At 44.3% G+C, this 22391-nt stretch overlaps 1 protein-coding gene across 1 annotated transcript in view; it reads right to left on the bottom strand.

The window, feature by feature from the left end:
- SNX19 (sorting nexin 19) overlaps window positions 1-22391 on the bottom strand; it is a 264785-nt gene that overhangs the window by 194028 nt on the left and 48366 nt on the right. The window contains exons 5-7 of the mRNA XM_078681942.1: window positions 10069-10199; window positions 4549-4645; window positions 1610-1796 (exon numbers count right to left, since the gene is read on the bottom strand). Coding sequence (XP_078538068.1) covers window positions 1610-1796; window positions 4549-4645; window positions 10069-10199 — 415 coding nt within the window. The remainder of the gene's footprint in view (window positions 1-1609; window positions 1797-4548; window positions 4646-10068; window positions 10200-22391) is intronic.

The raw sequence follows: 22391 nt of genomic DNA, 5'->3' as shown, positions 1-22391 counted from the left end.
CGGGGGTGTGCCCCACCGCTCCGCCCTGACAGGGGGGCGGGAGTATAACGAAATGGTAATGTGCTGCACCGTCAGAGCATCGTCTCGCCGTGCAAGATGGCTCCTTAGGCATGCGGGTCAGCGAGGGGCTGCCTGCTTTGGATCGCCTGTAAGATGACCCACCATAACGTCATACCTGTGTTGTATGAAATAAACCTGCAGCAGTTCTTTCCCACAAATATGTCTCATGAGTTTCTTTGGGAAGTGTAAGTGTGTAATTGGCAAGCGGGGCGAGCGCATGGCAGTGTGGGCACTAATGGCACACCGGCTCCCGTGAACAGCGTCGCAGCCTCCGGGCCGGGAATGCTGGTGGATGTCTCTCAACCCCCGGCAGCACGAACACAACTTGCGGCAGGCACAAAAGCAAGGGGACATGTTGTCAATTAGCATCCTAGAATCTTTAGTATCCTCATGTCAAAAGGAAAATTTAAATATCCTAAGATAATTATAGTTAACATTTTGTATACAAGTTACCAAAAAGTCACTGAGGGCTTCAAGAAATTTCTCTCTAGGGCCAGGTGACCAGTAAATCAATAAACCATAAAACCTAGTGTATGATTTAATTTACAGTTGAATGCCAGAGCTTCAGCACTGTTCATAGCAAGGGGTTCAAATTATTATCAAGGCTCACTATATCTGGGTCTGAAAACGTATCAGCCCAGGTTTTATTTAAAAAACAGATGTCAGGAGTATACGAGTCCAGATAATCTAATAGTTCATATTTGTACTCGATAGCTGATTTTGTGTTCAGCAAAATACAATTTAGTTTAGTAGTCGAAATTGGCTGAGATATAAAAAAAGGTGGTCACTCCATTATCGAGTGGACTTATCTTGCACCAAAGTTCAAAGAGCAAGCATAGTGGCAGTTTGCACAGACATAAATGGTATTGACTAAATGGAAGTTAAAATGATTACATAGCAGAACCTTACCTCTAATGTTGAGTTGGAGAAGCGCCACTCTCACATATTTTAAAAAATGGTCAGGGGTGCAGGCCACGTCGGCTGCAGATGGGCTTGTTTTGGGTGCACCTTCGGCGCACCTGCTGAGCGAACACGGTCTCTGAGTCATTTTCAAGGCTGGCATTAGGCGTGGCCGGTGTGTAACCAATAGGAGGAGCACGAGTCAGCGCATACGGAGAGACAGTGACTGGGCAAACAAATAATGCAAACTGAGGTCCAGCAACCCCTAACACCTGATTAAGCCCCCCCTGAGCCAGTTGTATATCGGTAAAAATAATTGAAGCTAAAATAACAGTGCGAAAAGACAACACATAAAATTAAAATAATTGTGCAAAGCCCGTCTCACTCCACACTCCAGGAGCCATGCACCTCCTTAAAAAACCTCTCACATCTGTCTTCTTTGTTTCCTCTGGTTTAGTTCCTTAGTGTCGGGACACTTTTTGGAATCAGTACATTTAACAAATACAACGTCTAATTAAATTATCACAGGTTGTACATCAAGAACACAAGCTTCAAAATACAACCCTGGTGTAGTGTGAGCTCTAGAAATGAGATTGGCCGGTTAGGAATCCTCTGTTCCTTGTAATCCCGGTGGACAGGCAATGCTCACCAGCGTCGGGCGTGAATTGCAGAGGTTCTCCTAGTTCTGTGCTGTTCACATCTGTGCTCTCATCACAAGGCAAGGTACCATTCTTGTCCACTTCTCTTACAGGCAGGGTTAGGGGGCTGGTTTCCAGGAGCTTTTCCTGTTTCTGAAGAAACGATTCCATCCCAGTCAAGGAAACGCCATCCTGCTCCTGCAAAAGAAAGTCTACATTAAAGGAGGTCTAATGCTCAACTAGGGCAAGAGCCCCAACGGAGAGAGGCCCGATGTCTCCTGCACACCGCTGAATAGCAGCAGAAGGTAGTTTCCATCATAAGGCTGCCAGGAGAGATAGGCTATCAGAAGGCATACAGGATAGGTAGCCTCGAGCACAAAGCTTCCACAAGACAAAGCCTTTATGACGAAGGCCCCACTGAAAGTAATATTTGTCGCTCGGTTTGCAGCAGTGGCAGCTTATAATTTACAAAACCCTTGTGCTTAGAAAGGAAATCCTCCTACGAGTTCTTAAGCACAGCTGCATACAGAGTGAGAGCCTAATGTACATAATCCCTACACACAGTGTTACAGAGAGGAAGACCTCCTAGGTACTCGTGTGCGCAGCTGTACACTAAGTGATAGCCTATCGAATATATAGAACCCACTGTCTCTAGCCTCAAACAGTGGGGGGAGGGGGGAGATCGGTGGATGTAGAGGTGAAACATGATATATTCTGTATTGCCCACATACCACAAAGATCTATTTCTGAAGTCTATAACAGCAGGGTGAAATCACAAACCTCCCGCAAATATTCTCTACTGATGATCCCAAAACACTGATGTCTAGCGATACAATTTCGGAAGACTGCATTAGCTGAAAAATAATATGAACTTTTTGTGAAAAACGGTACTACAACAACCAAGATGCTATGGTAATGGTGCGGTTACATGCAAGCAATGCGTTCCTACCCACTTTCACTGAAATCACACCTCAAAGAGGAGAAGATACAAGATGATACAGAAAGGATTGGCCTCAGAGATCATTTTGTCATAGTAGTTTTGCACAGTGAAATTGGGTGTGATCCAGGCTGTCTTGCTCAGATCATCTACCCACAGTAGTATACAAGTAGTCAAGGCAGTCTGAGTCTCAAAGTTCCTATCCACAAATGAATAGCGAATGAAGGATTATTGTACAGCTCTTGTACACTGCAGTGAGGAGAGGGTTTGCGGTAGTATGTGTTACAGAGTTCCAATGCGAATTCAAATGCAGTGCAATAAAAAGCAAATGATCATACAAGTCACTCCTTTGTATGACTGGACAGAGTGACCATTACACAACTCTTATTCACTCCTGCACCAACTCTCAAGCATCAATCTGCTTTAATCTGGTTGCTTGAGTGTTTGTACTCCACTAGATGTGCCTATATCTCCCTGTTGAATTCTTCTAAGTCTGGTTCTCCATTGGACCCGTGCCCACTTCTATACTGAGTAAGTTGGCCTAGTTTACTATGTTACGATTTACCCAGCTTCTGAATGTTTGCTTAGCGGAAAGTAGGGTACCATTAGCATGGAAGAGGGTCTTAGTTACACCCTTACTTATAAAGCCCAATCTTGACCCTTTGTTATGGTCAAATTACAGGCCAATTTCTCTTTTGCCTACCGTGGCTAAGGTGCTGGAAAGGCATGTCAATCAGTAACTCGCATCTTTTGCGGAGCAGAATAGGATCTTGCATTCATCGTAATTAGGATTCAGGGCTGGTTACAGACTGAGTCAACTCTCCTTGGTGTCAGGTATACATTCAAGGTCAACTGGATTCAGGCAGTTAAATGGGCTGGGCTGTGGCACCTGTTTTCTGCAGCAGTGTTTTATGTTTTTGTATTGTCTCAATAAAATGCTTTAAACCTAAATTCAGGTTTAACAACCTGCATTGGAGTGGGGATGTGCCCGATCTCCACTCCAATGCAGGTTATTAAAAGTCTGGGAGTTTGGATATCTGATAAACTACTCATGAGACACCAGATAAATAAAGTTGAGGCAACATGCTTAGGTATTCTTAAGTGGCTGAAGAAGATCTTGGCATGTCTACTGGATTCGGCCAAACAAAACGGTAGTTTAGGCCTTAGTGATATCCAGTTTGGACTACGGTAATGTCTTGTATCTGGGTGTGACTAAATCTTTGCTCAAGCGGCTTCAAATTGTTCAAAATGTGGCACTTCGCATGCTTCTTCCTCCACCTAGGTTTACTTCAACAGGCAGTTTGCTTAATACTCGGCACTGTCTACCTATTGAGCAGCAGGTCCACATTAAGACCTTATGCTACATGCATAAGTGCCATATAAGTTCAAATACTGGGCCACTGTATTTAAGACCTTTGGTGTCTGCTTAGACTCCAAATTGCCCAGTGCGTTCAAGCCACTTGGATTTGGCACTGATTCCTAGGACCGGGAAGACCCGACAGGGCGGTCGATTTTTTGTGTATCTTTGTCTTAAATGTGGAATAACCTGCCACACTTGCTGCAAGTTTGTAATACGCTTACAGTATTTCAGAAGAAACGGAAGACTTGCTGTTAATATAATGTTTTCAGAAGAACTTGATGATTAAGCTGCTTCCATCTGCATAAAACGACTTAACAGATTGAGTACTTTGGTGAGGAGGCCAGTTCTGGGAAACTGGTCAGGGTAGCCATGCGTTTTACGAATCAAAATAACATAACATTACATAAAGCATCCATACCCTCACTTCACAAAATAGACTTAAACTCACCATGCCTTGGCTGGCATCAAGGCAAGAGGCAGCACAGCATACACTAAAGAAACATGTACCATTAGCTCTTTGCCAGTAGTGCACAAATTGAATAAAACAACCAGTCTTATGATGCATCTAGGTTTCTGGCAATCTTTCAACATTTTAAGATTACCATCAAAGAACAATGAAATTTGGCAGTGATGGTCCGGCACCTCATACATACCGAGCTCCCTTCATGGACGCTGTAGAGAACTTTTTCCTGTGCTTCTGCAGCGCTCAGAACTGGGGCAATTTTGCTGGATGGGAAACGAAGTCTGGATCTGGAAAAGAGCAACAGATTATGCCATGTTTTGCGAGTAGTACCAACTGATCTGGTATCACCCTAGAGAATACGAACATTCATATATTCTGATAAAAGGAAGTATATGTCTATTGAGAGACACTTTGTGAAAGACAATCGTATTATCAAAATGTTACGCTGTATTGAGTGTTTTCATGGTACTCTACAAGTGTTTCAATTGGTTGCCATGGAATATATGAGGAGCAAGACCAATTTAATTAGATATTAGCCAAAAATTACAAGTCCATGGGAAAACAGAAACTTCAACATCTTTTATGAAAATGCATGCCCTAAAATTCAGATGACCGAAATGTAGACCCTAAAATACAAATGGCAAAAATCTTGATGTTACATACATTTCTCCATCTGAAACAGGCAAGCTGTGTATCATTTCTACATCCAATCAATTTCACTCCCCCCATATCTTAGTACTAAGTCAATTAAATATTCTACTACCAGACATACAGGTGTTTGCAAGTCAGAAAAGAGCTTACATAAGCATTTACGAAAAGTTTGGTATTTTATTTTGTGTTTATGGTTTTGTTAGAAATTCTATGAAATCTATGTTTTCACATTATCACACAGCCACCTCTCAAATGCTTAACTGAATGAGCGGGCGTTTGAGGGATCTTGGTATTGCCAAATGGTAAATCATTCAACGGTCTGGATCGATTACCAGTAAGATACAATTGCTCTCCTGGTTCGTCGTAACCTTTCAGGAGGAAGGGAAGTAGGGATTTAGTGATGATCTGATTGCTCTCCCTCGGCATAGTGAATTTTTAACCCAATCCATCCTCTAAATACTGTATAAACATGTCTGCAAATGTTTCAGATTACCATTCCCATAATTCTAATAATAATTTATGTAACTGGATCAGATTTAAACACCCATTTAAAAGCAGTATAGGGACAAGGCTCCCAGCGCAGATAAACCAAGCCTGTTTCAGGACCTTCTACCCCACCAGAGGGTGTCGCAGCAGCATAGGCAGTTACAGGAGCCACGTGTCTACCTCCTCCTCCAATGGTGAGTGTTCGCTCTTCTTCCTAACTAATAATGGGGGGGCGGCTGGCAGTTTTCCTTTACAGGTGGGAGACTATCACGACGGATGAATGGATTCTCCAAACCGTCCCGGGTTTCAAATCGAGTTCTACGGCTTGCCTTGGCAAGCGGTGCGCCCTCAATCAATCCCTTTTTCCCTAGCAGTGTGTGATCTCATAGACAAAGGTCGAGGCCCTCCTCAACTGCTTTATAAGCAATATTTTCCTGGTCAAAAACAAGATCGGGTCAACGACCTTTAATAAACCTTCCAGAGATTTCAACGAGTGGCTGGAAGAGATCCATTTTTTGCAGGATGTTCTCCCGACACATGATTGGATGGCTCAGCTGGATCTGAAGGACGCGTACTTTACTGCTCCAATCTTTCAGCTCCACATCTGCTCCCTTCAGTTCCTCTAAAGGTGTTTAGCATACAAATTCATGACGCTCCCTTTCGGACTATCTTCAGCACCTTGGCACTTCACAAAGATCCTCAAACCAGTGGTGGAACTCCTGTGTGCAGGGGATGAGGATCATATTCTTCCTCGACGACATGCTGATTATTGGCCAGTGTCCCAAAAAGTTAGCCATTTAGCTGCAGACAACGTTACTCCTTTTACAGGATCTTGGGTTTCTAATCAACAAGAGCAAATCTCTTCTCTCTCTGTCAATCAGCATTGTTTCCTGGGCTTTGTGATAGAAAATGGCGAAGATCCAGCACAAACTGGATCAAGCCCTCACTAGGCCATACACTTCTCTCTGCCAGCTAGCTCGACTGGTGGGCCTTCGGTCATCGTGTTTCGAGGCCATCTTTCCAGACCCTCTACGTTATCGCAAGTTGCAACCCCTTAGGTTTACCATTTTCAGAAGGGCCTCACATACTCCAGTCGGTGCCTTTGTCCGAGGAAATGCGGTAGGAAATTGAGTACTGGCTGTCCCACATGGAGGTCTTGAATGGGCGAGAGTTCTTCGGATCCCACCCAGTTCTGGTCTTGAGTCAGATGCCAGCTAGTTAGGCTGGGACGTCAGATGTGGGATCTTTTCCACTGGAGGAAGTTGGTCACCAGACGAACAGAAGATGCACATCAACTACCTGGAACTCCTCGCAGAGTTCTTTGCAGTGTGATGCTGGACCAAAGACAGGATTCAGTTGTGCGTTCTCCTCAAGATGGACAATGTATCAGCTGTGTGGGGTACAACAACCATCTGAGGGGAGCAGATCCAAAGCCTGGTCACATCTGGCGAAAAACTTTTGACAGCACTGCCTGGACTATTACGTGTCCGTTACCGCCACATATCTTCCTGTCAAGGGAATAAGGTGGCATACTGGCCCTCTCGTCATCTCTACAACTTGAGTCTCTGGAAGCTGGACCGGGGGGTTTTCGCCAGGTTGCTGGACAGGTAGGGCCTCTTCTCAGTGGACATGCCTGCCTCACATCTGGACTGTCAGGTGATCCGGTTGTTCCGTTGGAGACCTGACCCCATGGCTTTGGCGACGGATGCCTTCCTTTAAGATTGGACAAAGGAGAAGAGTTATGCATTTCCCCCATTATCAATGATTACCAGGGTCTCGGCCCAGGGTAGGAGACAATCAGCAGAAGTGATATTGGTGACACCTTTCTGGAGGTCGCAAGTTTAGTTCCCAGTTCTGATGGAACTTTCTTGGGGTTCTCCCATGCTCTCCCCCGTTTCCGTCACTTCTTCTCGACTTGAATCACAGGCCTCACTGGTTGGTGACGGATGGTTCTCTACGCCTGCAGGTGTGATGGATTACAGGCAACCCTGGCAAATCCCTGGCCTTTCGAGACAGAGAGATCCTCTTGTCTAAAGCCTGGCCGGACAGCACCATTAAGAGGTATAGGTTGGCTTGGACAAGATGGATGGGTTGGTGTGTAAGAAGAGACTTGGATCGTCTGGTCGCGGATGTAGTTAAGATTGTACATTTTTTTGTCCAACCTCTCCTCAGAGGGTTTGGCTTATCGTTCCATTAATACCTATTGCTCTGCCATTTAGGCGAGCCACGTCCATATTGATGGAGCCCTGGTCGGTGAGCATCCCTTAATGCAAAGATTAGTAGGAGGCATTTGCCTTTCGCTGCCGCCGGAGCCTTGATATTCATCGCTTTGGGACGTTAATCAGGTCCTCAAACTTTTTGTCTTTTGGCACCCTAATAGATTCCATTTAAGGAAGGAGCTTTACGCCTTGTTGGCTATGTTGTTGTGCCTGATAACTTGTCATAGGGTATCCAATGCTTGGGCCATAGATGTGACAGGTAGAGTGTTTTCCAGTCTCGGGGTTTCCTTCAGGTCAGCAGACGTACTAAGTCCAATAGTCGGTTACCTCCTACCCAGCATTTGTGGATTCCCCTAGCATGTGCGTAGTGCAATGTCTGAAGGCATACAAGGAAATGACAGAGGAACTTCGGCCTCCAGGTGAGAAACAGCTCTTGACTGTGCTAAGAAAGCCACACAGAGTGGTTTCTTCTCCCGCGATTGCACAATGGTTGCGCTAGTTTATGCAGGAGGCTGGTACTGATGTACGAATGTTTGAGGCGCACTCATTGAGAGGGGCCATTGTAGTGAGGGCTGGGCCTTGTTGCGCACATTGCTATGTTAGCATAGGCTTATCAGAAGTTTTAACGCAAGTTTACCCGTTGCTGCTTTTGCACACAACACTGCATATAGCTGTTGTTGTAAGTTAAGCTGCGTGAATTACTTCACATGAGAAAGGCTTGTTTTCGGCATCCCTAGACCTACATCGCGACCCGTCTGCACAGTGAGTGCTAAAGCCTCCAAGGTTATCATAACAAGGTAGCTGTTGTTCGGGCTGATCGGCTCACGTTTTAGACATAACATACATGCAGCTGTAGCCAAGGGCGATTCTGGCGCCTTTAATATTGCACTGTAGGCATGATTTCAGTCACTTGGAAGAATCCCATTTTTGCAGATCCTGATGTGATTTACTCCTGCTGATCTTAGAGGTATGGGTCCCCCACACACGCCTAAGAGACCATCTATATTTTATAAAACATAGTTCCTAGCTAGGGAGGGTGTTACACTAGGCACTATAAGACCTGTTTTACCATCATTGTAATGTGATTTCTTCTTTTGTGTTTTATGGAATTGTAACAATGCTGATCATATATTTCTAATCATATGTCTGCTTATGTTAGCAAAGAGACTGCATCTCAGAGCACGTCGTTAAAATAAATATTTTAACCTTTCTCCTGTCTATTTTTACTCCTGTTGTGGACTGGTCTGAGAATAACAAACGAAAGAGTGTTCTTGCTTTCCACCATTCCTGAGTATAATCTAAGTCGCATGTTCTGGGTTGTCTAATCATTGGTTACTTTGCAATAGGACGAAGAGCTAATGTGACACTGATGCTAGTCTGTTAGGGTTTTTAGGTACTGAGGTGAGTTTTTTGGTCCACCACAATTCACTGAGGTCCTGGGTCTCTGTGCACAGTTCTGTGTCTGAGCAGAATCCCTGCAACACCATGGCTTCCAAAGCTTTTTGTCTGGGTGCCCGATTGGAGGATATCATAAATGGAGCGGATTGGTCCAATTATTCCACCTTTAAAAGGTTCTATTTCAAACCAGTGGTGGATGTGGCACTACTGGCGGTGAGTAAACTTTAAACAAGCATAATTCTCGCCTCCTGTTCTGACATAGAATGAAAAATGTCCTAGCTATCATGACGGAAAGTTTCAATTCTGTTAATAGCATGGAGGCGAGGATTATTCCACCCAGTGAGAAATTCTCGGATACTCCCTCCCCGTTATTGGTCACTAAAGGGTTGTGCTTAAATGTCTACATCACTGTCTCTAATGGCGTGTTCTGATATGGTTATATGATGGTTCAGGGTGGTTCTTCCATATGCTGTTTTTACTGATTTTTTTTGCTGATGTTATTAGAAGTATCAGTTCCAATTATCTCCTGATTCTTACCTTTATAGGAAATGACGGTACCAACCAGGATTCATGAGCAACAGATGAAAGTGGGATTCACCCAAAAAGCGGCAGCATAAACAGTGAAAATGAACTACATATGGACTGCCTTGGTTCTGAATGACTATTGACGTTTCTCATTTGATAACCGCCAAGGGTTTTGGGAATGTTTGTTTTTTTTGTATTAAAGTGGTGCTTAAACGGCTGCTGTGAATTTTACATGTGAAGCAAAGTAAAAGTTTTAGGCATAATCTTTGCCGCAGTGTCCTTAATAAAATTTAAACTTTCCGTCATGCTAGCTAGGGAATTTTTTCTTTTATGATTGAACTAAGAAACAATATGTGCAGCACTAACTTTGTGCATGGAGTTTGGTAGGGTGGAGAGCTTGAACACATTCCTGAGGAAGCTTTGTTTCTTACTTGCATGTCTTCTTGCCATCGATCTGAGGTTTCCCATCAGTCTCAGCCTCGCTCAGCTCCTCCGTGGGACTCTGTGGCTCTGAGCGGGGGAATGCCGTTTTCAGGGTGTCCACAATGGCATTCACCATCATCTGCAGAGATCGTGACAAATGGGGATCATTTTACAAAGCAAGGCAAGATTAAGACATCTATCTTACTGACAATAAGATTAAACACAAACTTTTATGATTGTTGTTTGTGATTGATTCTGTGGCTGATTACTGCAGTTAAACCAAAAGAGGAGGCAACAGGGACAGATAAAGGTCCAGCATGGAGGCCCCAACAAAGACTATATGTGAAGAGGGTATGCAATTTCTATCAAAAGGGGAATTTGAAGGCTGCCAAGAAGTCAGATCAAGGGATCTGCTACCTTAGGAGCAAGGGCCTTCACACACCCCAAGGGGTGACATCTGGCAGCTCCTCGTTGGGCCAGCGCTGATGAAATGCCATGATCTTCATTACAGTAATAGGGCATAAAACATGTTGACCTTCTTTTAAAATATCACTTTGTGCTGGATTGGATCATCATATCCATGTCTAGCCAGATCATATGTTTTTAACTATAACAAAAGAACCTAGTCATTAAATAGTATTTTGGGTTCTCCAAGTTATTTTTACTTCACATTTTTTGCCCAATGTACTCACCTTTCACACACCCCTACACGCCTCACTCTTCACGTCGGCCAAAACAAAAGAACTATGGCAAAAAGCCACTCTGCGGGGCCCGCTGGGCATTGCAGCACCTGCCCAATGAGGAGCTGTCCGAAGATGAAGCATGACACCCCTTGGGATGTATGAGGACCCTTGATCCCTACGGGAGCAGATCTCTTGATCTGCCCCCTTGGCAGCCTCCGACCTCCCCTTTCAATAGGAACTGCATACCATCTTTACATATAGGCTGAACACTTAAACCACTTTTTGTTTTTCATTTTGATGGTTTGGCCATTGTTCTTAATCGTCTTCAAATTTCTGCTATCCTAGGGAATCTACTCAGCTATGTTTAATTCTATAATGTGTGCTGGGTATTAACTAGAAAGTGACCCTCTTAATGCACCATGGCTGGTTTTACATATTAAGACATGTCTGAGCGTAATCTAGTCCTCACCAATTTCCAATACTAGAAAAGTCCAAGCCCATGTAACAACTAATGCAAGTATATTTCACTCTGGTATTATTGTGATAGACAAAACAAAATACAGCGAACGTGCAGTAGTAGTGTTGCGTAAAAAAGTGCACCGAGATTCAATAAAAGTTCGAAACCGCCTATGATAGCAATAGCTTAATGTAAACATTTCATGTAAGTTTAGCAGTCTCCTACATCAGGTGGGAGGCATTTTATGTCAGTACCTGAGGATTTAAATTATGCACAGTTTTCTTAACTTTATTGCTTAACAGCCCAAAAATATTCCTAAATTGAACAATCAAACCAAAAATAAAGGACCACATGTCCCATGAGTCCTTGTAATCATAAACTACCAATGTCCACTGATAAGAACTTCCATATTCCATATAAGACAATCCACAATATAAAAGCACTTCCTCTTTCTTTACTGCTCAGCAGCCAGATATGTGCTTTTCAGTCTAGATTGTTTTGTACTGTGGCACATGATGGTTTAAAACGTGGCATTTGCTGTGTGGAATAAGGATCTGTGCGAGGTCCTCACCACTCATTGGCATATTTAATTTACCTGTAAGTCCCTAATATGTGGTACAAGCAGTAAGGTTAAATGTCACTAGTGGAATGCAGCACCCATTGTGCCATTTGAGAGACTATGGATAGCATTTAAAAAAAATGCTGGTCCCTTGGAGGACGTGCTAGAGAACAGAGGTCCTGGGAATATCCCCAGAGCGGATGAAAGATTCTCTCAACTAGCAGACCATTATGGGGATGTGTCAGGCGATCTAGACCAGGATGACTCAAGCGAGGAGCTGGGTCAGAGTAGATCTTGGAGGCCTAAATGTTCCAGGATAAATAAAGTTTTAGATCCTCATGTAATTAAGGAAACTGCATGGCATGTTAGATCTGGAGGAAATCTAAAATCAGGACTCAGTGAAAATGGCCTCAGCGGCAAAGGTGGCCCAATCTGTGGGCACTAAATTGAGGAAGACTTTAAACAAAAAAGTGGAGAGCCATTTTAAAGATTAATGCCCCAAGTCATCACTGGATGGTAAAGTGGTACTGATCCACAGACATATGGGAAAATAGCTATATTAGTCACCAAATGCATTAAGGGCCCCAAAAAGGGTATTGATCGTTCCTTGAAGGCATGCTTGGATAACCTCCTGGGCATCGTGGGGCCTCTGACAAAGATTTTAGTATAGCCGAAAAGGACAAAGGGACTAACAACCACATTTTGCACATGTGCGCAAAGAGCAATATGCTTCCTAGGGAATGCGAACTGCAACTTATTTACATATAGATACCCTTTGATTAAGATACATCCCAAACTGGGAGAGTTATCTATCACAAAGGCAGAAACGGTAACAGATGGAAGTCTGTTTAGTGATTCTCTTTCTTAAAGAAAGTCGTAACCACCTTCTAATCCCTTGACAAATGCACACCCTGCATTCCATGTTCAACATGGATTCAGATAACAATTACGATATGATGCCCTGCAAGAGGCTGGTGGCCTTGACACTCAACTGAGTCCAGTGTCCTCTCACCCACAGCACTGCCACAGAGGAGAGTGCTTCTTATGCAATAGCTATGCTCAGGGAGGATGAAGTCCTTGACCTCCAACTCATAACGTCGGAGGTCAAGATCAAAGTATTTACAGAGAATCTTCAGCCGAGGTAGATATCTAATGAGTTCCTCTTATCATTTAAGAATTCCTTATTGACGCTCTGCTGGGGCAAGGGCAAAACCTTGCTATACACCCTGCTCCCACAGTTAACCACCAAACGGCATACCGCTACCTCCCTGGCCCAAAAATGCATTTTTTATCTCAGCAACCATCACCAGAAAGCATGGTGACCCTTACAGGTGAGGCATTGCGCTTTACAAGATCCCTGATTGATTGATTGATTGATTGATGGTGGTACAATCTGCTAGCAAGACTAATTCATACATATTCTTCAATAATAAGGAATTGAAATGGATGGAGATGCTCAGGAAGAGGGGTTTTTCACACACCAGCTTGGTGCTCAGGTTAGAGAATGCCATCTGTGGCTCATGTATTTTGGCACTCAGTGGCTCAAGTCCTCCCAGGAGTCCTTGCCCAGGCCATACAGGACGGTCTTGATGCAGCTAAGTTTGCAATTTGTTGTGGCTTGGACACCATTGATTCCGTCTGGTGGGCCATTGGCACCAAGGTCACTATTCCCAGCCATGCTTGGGGGCAGTCCACCGGCATTTTACGTGAAGTTCAGGCATACCTCATGGACCTGCTGTTCAATGGGACTTACCTGTTTGGTGACAAGGCAGAGTCCGCTCTCGAAGGATTCAAGGAGAGCAGGCCCACTGCACACTCGCTGCACTTCTCTGCCCCACACCGCCAGCCGTATCAGCCCTACAGTTCCCTTCATGGCTTCGGTAAAGGTACCCATACCATCAGCCCAGCAAACCCCAGCATGGTGCCCACCGGTTTTGTGGCTGTGGTGGCGACCGCCCCAGCGGTCAAGGTCAACAGGCCACCCATCTACTGCCTCCTCTGCAGCCCCACCTGCCAAGCCCCTATAGCATGCCCTTAGAAAGTAGAAGGCAGGATCCAAAAATTCTGGCTGGGTTGGCAGGCCATAAGATCAGACAGGTGGGTCCTGCATATTGTGTAGAAGGGCTAGGCCCTATCTTTCCTTTCTACACCATTTCCCCTTCCACCATCACCCCAGCAACTGACGGAGGAAATATTTTTCTGTTTTGTGGCAGCAAGTTTTAGTCCTTTTTAGCATGTGCTGCTTAGGAGGGCCTTTAGACGTCGCTCTGCTCAATTCCAAGCACACACTCATGATTGTGGTGGCATCCACCTTGCGGGAGCAAGCAGCAGCGCGCATGGTAATTGGCTATTGCTCGCTCCCGCAAGGCGGATGCCGCCACAAGCACGAATGTGCGTCAAAACAGTCATTAAGCAGAGCGCGGCACGCGTTTTATTTTTTAGGGGCCATTTGTTTTTCAAAATAATTGTTTGGTTTGTAACAAGGTGGTGGTCTGCACGGGAGGTGGGCAGAGGGTTTGATTTGTTTCTGCTGAGTATACACACCGACCTTCTGGGACTGAGTGCTGCGCCTCCTACGGAATTTAAAGACATATATTTAAATTAGACTTAGGGATCAGCCGGAACCATGCCACAAGTAGAGAAAACACACATACCCTTGCCCAAGACATTTGTATTTTTCATCAGATTATTTTCCTCCGTTCTGAGCTGGGACAGCAGTCATTTACTCCCATGCTTAAGACATTAAAACAAAGCATTTCTGTGCACGTTGCACCGAAGGAACCCTTGCGTCTGTGTTGGTATAAGGATGTAGCAGATTTTTTAAGGTCAGGCTAACATAAAACATGCTTAATAGGAATTGGTCAGTATAGGGTTCCTTCTGTAACTAGCATGGCTGGTATTATTCACACATAGGGGTTACATGACCACGCGAAGACGTTTTTCGAACTTTTTGTACTTGTTTTTATCTACGTCATTATAAGATTGATTCGAGGATGTACTTGAATTGGGAAAAATTCCATATAAAGACTGTAACAGTGTGTGTACGCTGCCCATGGTGTGCTCAGGGCACAGAGACACTGCTTTTCTTTACAACTAACTCTGGCGTGAAGGACAAGTTTACTAGCCAGGCATCTAAAACAGGCCAACAACAGCTCTCCCTGCTCACTGGGCATGTGCAGTGCTCAATTTGTTAAAAGATACGTACCTAGTCCTAAAGTTTGTCTTAGGAGCAAACCACTGGTCCAGCCAATTGCCAAGGTTCACAAATACCACTGCAGCTTAGTTTTCATTGCATCTTATGGCTCTTTCTTACACCACCCTACACTTCCATTCTCTTCACCTTGCCTTTGCAGGTTATTTTTCATCACTTCATTCTCTATTTGTCACTGTTGTCTTAACTCTGTCGTAAACCTTATTTCTCCCTTTTATTTCTCAATTCATTGCTGTAGGTCGAAGCCTGATGATGAAAACAAAGTCGTATTCCCCAAAAAAAGTTCTGGTACCCACCGTCTGCACCCACCGGTACAAATTAAGCACTGGCATTCACAATGTGTCTCAAAATGAGGTGAGTCTTTGAGCTCAAGCTCTCGTTTCACTATACTAACATTAAAGTAGTTTGTGTGTATAAACCGCAGTGGTTGCTACAGTCCCAATAACCCTGACAGCTAAGTGTACACTGAGTTGAAAGAGACGGGAGGGCGGTGTATGCGCTATGGAAGTCACCTCTCATCAGACGTGCGTAGGACACCAGTACGTTGAACAATATTTTCACCACGTTTTGCCAGAAAATACACATGATGTGTAATACACTATTTCAAGCCTGCACTGAGCTTGCAGTGCATCGTGGGAATTGGTATCCCTCTCTTGGCTAGATCTTAACAGTCGATATTGAGGGAAACCTCACGGCATGGAGACGGCAGCACATTTAGATTGAAGAGGAACCAACGTGTACATCTGTGGGTTAAATCCCACAAACATACAGCCCGGGGTAAAAAAGCGCACGTCGTTTAGATTTCAGTCCAATGTGTCTTTTTGGCAACATCAGAACACCGATTATTGTAAATCCCCCCATTCAAGCAATTATGTTCAACAGATGGTGATTTTCTTCTATTACTGCCTAACTAACGTTATGGTGTATAAACAGCAGAACTTGCTGCATACCTCGCATGGCACTTTGAAGATTATTGAAACATATGGTTCTGTCTTATTAATAAACACATATATTTGATATGCAATAAAATAATACGTACTTTCCCCCCTAGATATATATATATATATCACTTGCACTTCAGAATATACTGTAATGCCACTGGTTCGAACCGTTGTTATTGTTGTTTGTTCCTGACCCAATCCGTTGAAAACAACAAAATAAATCCCTGTGATTTTGTATTGCCTGGCTTGTAGTTGCAAGCCTCCCTGTGTAATTGTGGGACTACAAGTCCCATAATGCAATTTGTGTTTGGTGAAAGTCATGCCTGGTTGGTGTTCTTGCACATATTATGGTACACTTATCATCTTTGCATCTCATCAGTCCCACCTGACACTTTCCTTCTCCCACAAACTCTCTATCAACTCATTTCTGTTTTCCTCTACCTTTCACTCTTCCTCTGTCTTCCCCTCCCCATTAATTGACTCTTTCTTACTCACTGGATTTTCTCCTATAGCTCTTCAATCTCTTGTGGTACAGCACCCAGGATAATATGCTGCATAGCCAAACACTTATAAGGTCCCAAAGGCTATGCCAATGCTTGTTGCCAAAGGGGCTAAGGTGCCTGTGCCAGAAGAAGGGTGTGGTGGTTATTCCCACTACTTTATGGTGCCAACGAAGGATGGAGGTTGTCATTCAGTTTCAGAACTGCGCCCTCTCAACACCTTTCTCAGGAAGGAAAATTTCAAAAAGCTCACACTGGTCAGATCCTCTGCTCTCGACATTGGAGACTGGGTGGCAGCGTTGGATCCCCAAACACCTTTTGCCGTAGGCCTGTTTTGCGGGCCAATCAGCGCTACCTGTGGCTCATGGTGGGGTAGGACATTTCAAGCTTGTTGTGATCCCCTTGGTCTCATCGGTGTCCCTTGGGGATTCATGAAAGTAATGGAGATGGTAGCAGCACAGCTGCAGAGGTCAGTGTGTCAGTCTTTCCCTATCTCAACAACTGGCTGTTAAAGGCAGGCTCACCACAGGCACCTGTCAACTACCTACTGACTATGGAGAACCCCCGTTATTTTTGGAGTTCAACAAGCAGAAGTTACACCTGACCACTTACAGACCCTTCCCTTCTACATGCCTTTCCCTCAGGAAAGTAAGTTAACTACATTCAGGCTATGATCCAGATCGTTAAGCCTCGGTCCTGGATTTCAGTGAAGTCGACTCGGAGGCTGAGAGGACTGATGACCTCCTGCATGTTGATGGTTGTTGGGTCACTTTATCAAGTAAAACATCTTTAAAGGGGGCATTGCTGCATGGTGATGTATACATTAAAGAGGAAGGAATACGTTATAGTTGGAGTGAGCTGACTTCTTTTCATCAACGATTCACAAATATCCATGGTGAGGTTTTACATTTTCGTTAATTGTAGTGCTTTTTTATGAATGACAGCCATGCCTCTTCCAATTTTGTCCATACGATCTTTGTTTATGATGAGAAAATCAGGCGGGATGGCATGTGGGTGCAGAATCTTCAAAGAACTATGTTTCTCTAAGGTGAGGCCTGGTGTTGTTTCTGAGGGTAAGTCATACTAAATCGATTTTTGTGCATGAGCAGGCATTTTAGTTGTTGTGTTAATTTCTTACCAGTGTTTTCCTGTGGAACAGCCAGGTCTGCTACAGTGAAAACAGCATTTGAACGTTTCACTGTAAAGACATATTTAACATTAACATCCTATTTTTTATTTTTTTTTTATTTTTCCTCATTTACCGCCAATCTCGTCCTGAATACACACTCAAGAAGTCGATACCCTCACTCAGCAAGCTGAGAGGCGTAGGCAGCAATCGCCCACCGACTGGCATTAGACTTACTAGAGCATACACCCAGCACCCACCGAGATAACTCCATTCTCGCGAGCCTCTGAGGTTAGATTACCTTGTCTTGGGGCCCCCCGCCCATACTGGGAGTTCCAGACCTAGCCTTGGAGTATTCCGGCAGTATAATCATAGGACCGGAGGAGAGAAGAAAAAAAAAACTACCCCCTCAACTCAGCCATAATGGCTATATCTTGCACTATGTCGACCCCCAAATATCTCATTCTGGGGCTTATCTGGTGCTGAGACTGATTTTCGGGCTGGTTCCAAGTCATTATCTCGATTTTAGCAGCGTTGATCTCGTATCCCGACACTAGTCCAAAATCCTGGGCTTGACTAATGACAGCTGGAAATGCCTTATCTAGGTTGGCAGTATACATCAGAATATCATCGGTATACAGGGTTACCTTCCTCTCCCACTCTCCATACCTAAACGGCTGAATGTTAAGGTCCTATCTAAGTCGTTGAGCAAATGTCAAAGAGGAGAGGGGAGTCTAGTACCCCTAGATATATTGAAGGGTGCCATAGTACTGCCGTTTACCAGAAGTCTAGCCGAGGGGCACCTATACATAGATGCACTGTGCAGCAAAACTTCTCGCCAAGATTAAATTTCCCCAAGACCTCCGACAGGTATATCCAATTTACCCTGTCGAAGGCCTTGGTGGCATCCAAAGTCATGGCTGCCAAAGGGATGGAATATGTTGAAGCCAGATCTATAGCCCCGATTAGGTCATAAGTTAGATGCGATATCTGGCGACCTATCACAAAACCCTTTTGGTCTAAATGTATGATGTCCCCAGCCACTGCACCCAGTCGTGCTGCCAATATAGAAGTGAAATTTTATAGTCGGCATTCAATAACAAAATGGGTATATAAGACCCACAATTGAATGCCGGCTTCCCTGGTTTCAGGATCAATACTATAATGGCATTGTTCCATGAATGTGGTGGCAGCAGGCCTACTTGCAAAAGCTGATAAAGGGTTTAGTCATAAAGGGTATAACCTGATTCCCCAATACTTTATAAATCTCAGAAGGTAAGCCATCTAGTCCTACGGCCTTACTGTTCTTACTGTTGGAAATAGCATCCCTTACTTCCTCACAGGAGAAATCCCTGTTAAAATGTAGCTGTTGTTCTAAGCTAAGAGAGGGAAGCGAGATATCTTCCAGCCACCTCTGGGCCCCCTGACTGTCCACCCTACCATCCTCATGATAGATGGATTCAAAGAAGGTCCGAAAGGCGTCCAGGATTTCCTCGTCGGTGACTAAAGTACCCCTCTTGTTTCTGATCTCCTTAATATAACTCCTTGCTCGGTCTGATTTACTCTTCCAAGCAAGGAGTTTGCCTGCTCCTTCTCCATATTCGAAATGGGAGATCTTACTGGCCTCACACATTCAAATGAGCCTAATATTTAAAATATTTTCAAGCTCGGCTTTTAATCCAGTGAACTTATCTCGTTTTTTCTGTAGGATTTCAGGAGATACTGGAACTGAGAGGTCTACCTCTGCATTTTTCAGCCTGGTTTCAATGTCTAGGATCTCTTCCTTATACTTTTTATTCCTATAGCACAACCTATTAGTGATTTGTCCGCACAAGAAAGCTTTTAACGAATCCTAGACTGAGGTTATTGTGGCTGTGCCATCATTCAGCTCCAAAAACCATGCCGCTTTCTGTGAGAGAAAGAGGGCTTCTTCCTCCTCCAAAAGTATGGCTCGATTAAAGGACTATGTCCTACCAAGACTGGGTGTTTGGCACTTCAGAAACAAAAGGACACCAGAATGATCTGAGAGATGAGGTGCCAGATATGCTACGTTCTTAACCAGGCTCCTCAATGAGTAACTGACCAAAACAATGTCAATTCTTGACTGATGCCTGTATTTAAAATTTCGAAACGAGACCCCCATCAGCTGCCCTGATCTATTCCTCCAAATATCTGATAGAGTAAACTGTCTCATGGCCCCAAGCAAATATTCCTGGGATTTGGAAGAAACAACAGCCCTGCTGGTTGGAGTTTTATCTAATGCTGGGTTCAAAATGATGTTAAAATCCCCTGCCAGGACCATTGGCTCTGGGAAGTCCAAAAATTTGAAAAAATGGACTTCAAACTGGTAGGGTCATCATGATTGGGACCATAATAACCAATTAACGTTAACAAGGTATCCATTATTAAAGCTTTAACTATGACCCACCTCCCATTTGGATCTTTTATATGGGAGCAAATATGGGCCCTAGCTGATTTCTTAAAAATAATTGATACCCCTCTGATATTTGCTGACTGGTTTGTGCTAACATCAGAGCCCACCCAACTTTGAGATTTTAATAGAGAGGTTATTTCTACTTCCAATAAGTGTGTTTCCTGGAGAACAATGACCTGCGCAGAACAGTCCAGCAGATACTGCAAGATCTTATCCCTCCTTGGTCTAGTGCGCAGGCCATTGACAGAAATCATGGCGGCTCCCAATTCTCGACTCTATCGGAATGCCGGGGGTCAGATCCCAGCCCCCTCAACACCTGGGCGCTGGTCTTCCCATAATCCACACCCTTGATGCTAGCTCAAAAAATGGACATATCAAAAATGACGGAAATTGAGGCTTTTTTACATTTTATAATTCCCATTACCCCTCCCTCCATACCAACCATATCCCCAAACCCACCCACCCCCCACCCATGGAGAACCCTGCCCCCAATCATCCGGACAAGTCCAGATGGTTGCATCCTGAAGTTTCCTACCCACTCCTCCCCAAGAGGTGTGGCGCCGCGGCCAGGGCGACTGACGCTGGAATCTGGGGACCACGGTTCGATCCCCGGCTCCGGCGGCAGGTTAGCCCAGCACCATGTGACTCTGGGCAATAGCTCGCTTAATCTTCCCGACGGCCCCCAGCGCCTAGAGACCCTTACGGGTGATTGTGCGCTTTACAAATGTGGACTTTACTTTACTTTACTTTACTTTACTTTACCCAAACGTGCTGAGGAAAAAAAATAAGAAATAAGTAAATAAAGAGGAACCTAACTATACCTGAGCCTACGATAGGTATTTGCAAGATATATATCTGAGGTATAGATAAATAATAATTATATTAGGTTTCTCAACGCTGTGTTGAAATAGATGAGCTAACCATGAGGCCGTTGAAACAGAAAGAGGACCTTAGAACAAAGGCTAAAGGGTAAATGTATCTGTAGATTTGCTAGCAAATCTTCAGCCTCCTGTACTGATCTCACATTATGCATCTTGTTTTTAAACATAATCTTCAAAGAAGCCGGAAATTTAAGCTGGGCCACTGCTCCCAACTTTCTAAAACCCTCCAACTTCCTGCCCAGCTCCCACTGCCTGTCTAACGTGACCCGTGCCAGATCTGATCTAATCTGGAAAGGGAAGTTCTTGCCCTTCAGAGATTTGTATTTGAGGGATAAATTAAGTATCTTCTCCTTCACTGAGTAGGTGTGGAAATTAATGAGGATTTTCCTCGGCTTCGCATGGTTCGGGTTTCTTCTGAAGGGATCCCTATGAATTCTCTGAATGTCCCGATCCAATTCCTCATCTGAGATCCCTAGCTCGAGTGATTCTTCTAAAAGCTTGACCATAAAGAGCTTAAGATTATCGCCTTCGCTCCCCTCTGAAACATTCAAAATTCGCAGATTATTCCAGCGGGAATTATTCTCCAATATTTCCATCCTGTCCCGTAAAGCCCCATCTTCTCTTTTCAGGGCAACAAGCTCGACTTTCACAACTTCTAACTGCTCCGTTAGTGTCCCCACATTTAACGACTTTCACAACTTCTAACTGCTCCGTTAGTGTCCCCACATTTAACTCTAATGCTTCCGCCCTGGTATTTAGGAGGTCCACTTTTTTGTCCAGTGATTCACAGAAGCTCCTGATCTCCCCCTGATTTGCGGCTGAGACCTCAAAACCCTTTTTTTGGTCTACCGACAATGAGGCCATAAGCAGCTCCAGGGAAGAAAGCGAGTGGACTTCTGAAACTGGAGACTCTGGGTTCGGAGCTATAGCCCCGCTTTCCAAACTTTCTTCTGTAGAGACCTGGCTCTTACCAATAGATGGGTCCTGAGTATCTCCTGGGGAGGCAGAATGGGGTATCCAATTTACAACCTCTTCCCCTTCTTTCCCTACCTCCATTCTATTACCTCAACAGAGAGCTTCCCAAATCAGAAAGATCAATGTCCTCACCAGACGTGTGGCCTCCAGATTTAAACATTGCTAGTTTTAGGGCAAAATCAGCAAGTCGGGGTTCTGGTTCTCTTATAGCCTTCTCCTTTAACCTTCCAGCCTCTCCCTGTCTCGCCAAACACAAGACTTCCGGTAAAACCTTGAAGTAGGACCTCAGAGAAGGAGTAATCTTGGGCTTAGTGTCTGGTGGGAGACCATTAGACTTAGTTATTTTAGAGTTCTTATTTTTGACTTCCCCGGACAGGAAAGTAGAGATATCTTTCTTATGGATCTTCCCGTCCTTACCGGGCTTCAGCTTCGCCTTCCTTTTAACACAAATGTTGCTGATATTGTTATCACTGCTATTACCGTAATCTTCCCCAATGTCACTGTTCAAGGTGTTGCCAGAGATTGCAGCACTAGTTACCAAGCTGCCCTCCAAAACACTCAACT

This window comes from Lissotriton helveticus, chromosome 3_1 (assembly GCF_964261635.1).
Source record: "Lissotriton helveticus chromosome 3_1, aLisHel1.1, whole genome shotgun sequence".
NCBI lineage: Eukaryota > Metazoa > Chordata > Amphibia > Caudata > Salamandridae > Lissotriton > Lissotriton helveticus.
The sequence above is the reverse complement of the archived record's forward strand: the minus strand, read 5'-3'. Positions and strand labels throughout refer to the sequence as shown.